The 4,439-nt window shown below is 37.3% G+C and overlaps 1 protein-coding gene across 1 annotated transcript in view; it reads right to left on the bottom strand.

Moving 5' to 3' along the window:
* PPP3CA (protein phosphatase 3 catalytic subunit alpha) overlaps positions 1 to 4,439 on the bottom strand; it is a 328,633-nt gene that overhangs the window by 140,115 nt on the left and 184,079 nt on the right. The window contains exons 7-8 of the mRNA XM_019525876.1: positions 4,173 to 4,250; positions 1,802 to 1,896 (exon numbers count right to left, since the gene is read on the bottom strand). Of these exons, the coding sequence (XP_019381421.1) occupies positions 1,802 to 1,896; positions 4,173 to 4,250 (173 nt within the window). The remainder of the gene's footprint in view (positions 1 to 1,801; positions 1,897 to 4,172; positions 4,251 to 4,439) is intronic.

Genomic DNA, 4,439 nt, shown 5'->3' with positions numbered 1-4,439 from the left:
TGCCAAATGCTTTTTTTTTTTTTTTAATGAAGGCAAAGACTAAAATCACTAACATTATTTCTTTCAGAAAGGATAAACACTGTGAAATGGGTAAATGTTAAATTTTATGAGGGTTGCAGAAATAATCGCATAGAATAAAGCTAACATCATTTAAATCATAGGGACAAAGTAGTTATGGATGTCTTTAACCCCCAAATTTCTTTCCCTATCATAGCAGAACAGTACATGCTAGTTTTATTCCAGCCAGAGTAGCATAAAATAAAGCTATCCTGCTGCGTATATTGGACTCAGCAGTATAAGTTATTGGAAAGTCCTGTTTTAAAACAGCTATTTTCTTGTGATTTGTTAGGGAAACTTGCAATCAGAGGGTGCTTACAGATGTGAAACCACACCCCAAAAACGGCGCTTTACTTTAAACTTGGTACGTTCCCATGCCAAGCCCTAAGAATGCCCAGAAGAAATATCGTGTTACTTCAGCCCACCTTGCCCAATGTCTGTAAAGATTGGGCAAGTTCGTAGTACTTTTTTGGCACTTTTATTTAATACTTATTAAATCAGCTTTAGCTAAAGCACCAAAAAGCCCCACTGAAGTACTCAATCTTTACAGACACTGCAGAGCCAGGCTAAAATAACATGCTGCTGCTTCTGGTAAAGTGTGTGTTTGGCTTTTTTTTAAAGGTCTGCAGGCAGCCAGAGTGAATACTATAGTAACCTAATATAAGCTGTACACATATCCCGAGATGAGTCTTCACAGAATTTTATCATCTAAGCAACAGCTTTTTTATTTGCTTTATATATGTCTTTTCTACATGTATTAGGTTTAAAATGATTAAAAAAAAATAAAACATGGAATAAGGCAATGGGGGCTAACCTGTCTGGCAGGAATACCAAAAATTAGCTCTGAGCCCTCCATGAGAGTGACTCCAATTTCCTTTCTCTGCCAATCTGCTGCTCTGCTTTCTGCTCCCTGTCCTATCTGCCACTGTGCTGCCTGTCCCGTCCCTGATCCACTGTGGGCCCCACACCAAGGCCGCCTGTCCCACTTGTGGCTCTTGTGTCCCAAGTTGGCCACTCCTGGAATAGGATAATCAGACAATATGGGATCTATAGGAATCTAGACAAATAATCTACAGATTGAGTTGTGTTAAGTGTGGTCTAAGCCAAGATGATGTATTCTTATCCTTTTATAAACCCTATCTCCCTCAATAGGTTAACTGCTTTCTTTTTCTCTCTCCTACTTACCTTGCCTCTCTCAGCAGTACCGCGTATTTTTCCCCCTTCCCTACCCTTCATACTCTAATTACTGCTTTCTATTTAGAAAGTTTACTTCCTGCAGTCCCTTCATAACATTTGATCCAGTAAGCTACTGCTTAGAAAGCTTATGCATCTCCCTCCTTCATTTTTTTTTATAAGGCACAAATATACTCTGCCTTCTGTCTAGATAACTATTATGTCTGACATTTTAAAGCTGATTAAAAGATTTAGCTATATAACAGCTGTTAATGTTAATGGAAATTAACAAAGGGCCAGATGATTAATAAAAAAAGTAGCAGAGGGCTTTGAAAATCTCAACCACAATATTTTGCAAAATGCCTCTTTCAGTTGTTAGAACCATTGCCAGCTTTTGTCCTGGATGATGCAGTTATTAGCAATGCACACTCACACTAGAGAACTATCTAAGGACATAGTAGACAGAACCACAAATCCTATAGCGATGTCCAATTTAGAAAAAAATAAACCTGATTAAATTTGCACCTGTAATAAATTAAAGAAATAATACGATAAAAGAAAACACTCTTACCTTTGTTATTGTATACATCTAGATAGTTTGGTGCTGAAAAAATTGTAATTAGTGAAGGGAAGCCTGTTGTTTGGCTTTTCCTGTACATACGATACCTAAAGGAAAGTACAAGTTGAATTATTATTAATCACATGTATGGTATACAACATATCAGGAATAGGTTAGACAAGGACTTGTATGAATGATTTGGACAGGGACGATCCTACCTCGAGCAGTGGTTGAACCAGATGACCTCTTAAGGTCCTTTCCAGCCCTACATTTCTACGATTCTATGTTAGTGACATCACTCAAAAGAAGAAAACCAATAGGTTACCCCAAAGGGTTTATAATGTAATGTCACAAGCAGGAATTATAAAAGGTCTTTGGAGTTGCACATGAAATACTTGCTAGAGGTTTTGACCTTGTGTATATTTGGAATTGCTGGGGACTCAAATGGGGCTAATCTCAACTGATCCCACTTGGTCACAGGTGACAAACTCTAGCACAGGAAGCATCATAGCTGATGGACCACTAAAGAAGAAAACTGTACATTTCACATTATAATATGGTCATGCTGAAAACAAGGGGAGTTTGATTACTAACTACAATGGAGGCAGATTTCACCCACCCCCTTTTTATGGAGGCTCCTTCCCAAAGCATGTGTGCAAACGTATTAAAAAACACCCCAATAGGTAGATTAAATAAACTATTTCAAATTTCTCAGGGTGCCAGAATATGCAGACATTTCCACAGGAACCTCTTGCAAGCTGAGAGTTCCAGTACACAGTTACATTATTTTACAAATATGCAAAACAGTTATCAATCATCAGGTGATGTTCTTCTGCATGCATGGACAAAGCTCGACTTCACAAAGGAATGCTCAATTAAGCCAAGTCTGTGAACTAACTGGCTAATGCTCACCCATTTCCAGTACCCATATCTTAACAGATCAGGGGTTTACTGTCTGGATTTATTATCTGGACAATATTTGATCAAATAAACATTTGATCAAATATTTGATAGCTGTACGAATCTGAAAAAACAGTTAAACACAGTATTTTTGTCCCTACTGCAGCACAAATAAAACCAATGCAGCCTCTTTGTTCTCTAAGAAAAGAATTTTTTAAACTAAATTTGAAACTTTTTCTCTTTACTGCAAAGCAATAAAGTGAAAACAACATTTTACTACCCCTTGGGTATTTGATGCCAGTTATTTTTGGCAGACTGACAAGCTGTTTTTAATTATTTAAGTGACTATATAGTAAGTTACACAAAATAACATTTTAGAAACATATTGAGTACAGATCTCAATCCTATAATCTTATTACTTTACTGTTATTACCATTCAATGCCTGTAAGGTTTCTGTTCTCAAAAACACATTAATTGTATTATAAGCAGGGTGTGAAAAGCTATGAATTCAGATACCCATTGTATTCTATTAATGTGATTCTAGTAGACATTTCAATGAAAAAGTGCTTTTTGAAGTTAAAAAAAAAAAGATGTTTTCTTAAATTTGGTCTATGACAAGAGTCTCACTGATAAAACATGCTGATCCTGGAGCACCTCTGCACACAAATCTGTCCCTGAACAAATGCCTTACAGTGTCTACCATTCTCTCTGTACTGAGGGCATTCAAGTAGCTTTGTGTTATACTTACTTTTTACACATAATTTTTATTATTTCTTTGAGAATTCTGAACACAAATATATGACAAAGACACTGACCGGGGAGGAGGTACCAAATTTGTAATCAGGTTGAGAAGACCTAAACAATTTGCAAATAGACCATAGCAACTGATACTTTAGAATGTTGCTCAGACTATCATTATGGAGGTGTAATTAGCAACTATTCTGTTGGGCTGCACTGACTTTTTTTTTTAATTAGTCTGGAGTTAAAATAATTTTTGGCCCAATGTGCCACTTAGTCACTAAACCAAGTAAATGGCAACATGGACCTATACTGACCTAGAAACCAGAGTAAACCTCCCAGATCCCTAACGTGTTTGTATTTGGGTCGAGCGAAACCATGTTAACCCTATGGCATGTATGTTCACAGCAACAAGCTAGTTTAGAGCTAACACAGATTAGGGAAGGATAGTCTCTCAGAAAGACAGAATATCTCTCTGAGCATGCGGAAGTACAGGGAAACCTTTTAAGCTGAAGCTTGTTGCTTTATGATAGCACAGCTGTTTCCTTCAGTGCACTTCATCCTCTGCTGTAAGCTTCTGGAAAGGTCGGGACAGCAATCAGGACCAACCCCTTCAGGAAGAATGATAAGAGCAATCTCTGCACTCAGAAGATGGTGTAATAGGATGGGGGAATTGTCAGTGTGTATGAACAATGTTTATTTATGAAGCAAAGAGGGGGAAGGAAGGGGTGGGGAGGCACTTACCCAGCATCCTGGGCTTCATGGGCTCGGAGTATAGATAACAAGTTATTGTGCTGGAGGAATTCACATACAGCAGGGTAACTGTTGGAGGAAAAGAAAAGCACCTGTTACAGAATTATCAGGGGCAGAACATTTCTCTCTTATGTTCAGATGTATCTGATTTGATCAAGTATGATCAAACACTCATCGTTCATGAAACCAATCTCTGCTCCAAAGATTTGGGGTTGTTGTTTTTTTTTTTTTTTTTTTTTTTTTTTTTTTTTTTTTTTT

This window comes from Gavialis gangeticus, unplaced genomic scaffold, assembly GCF_001723915.1.
Source record: "Gavialis gangeticus isolate Ggan-Ray unplaced genomic scaffold, GavGan_comp1, whole genome shotgun sequence".
Taxonomy (NCBI): Eukaryota; Metazoa; Chordata; order Crocodylia; family Gavialidae; genus Gavialis; species Gavialis gangeticus.
The sequence above is the reverse complement of the archived record's forward strand: the minus strand, read 5'-3'. Positions and strand labels throughout refer to the sequence as shown.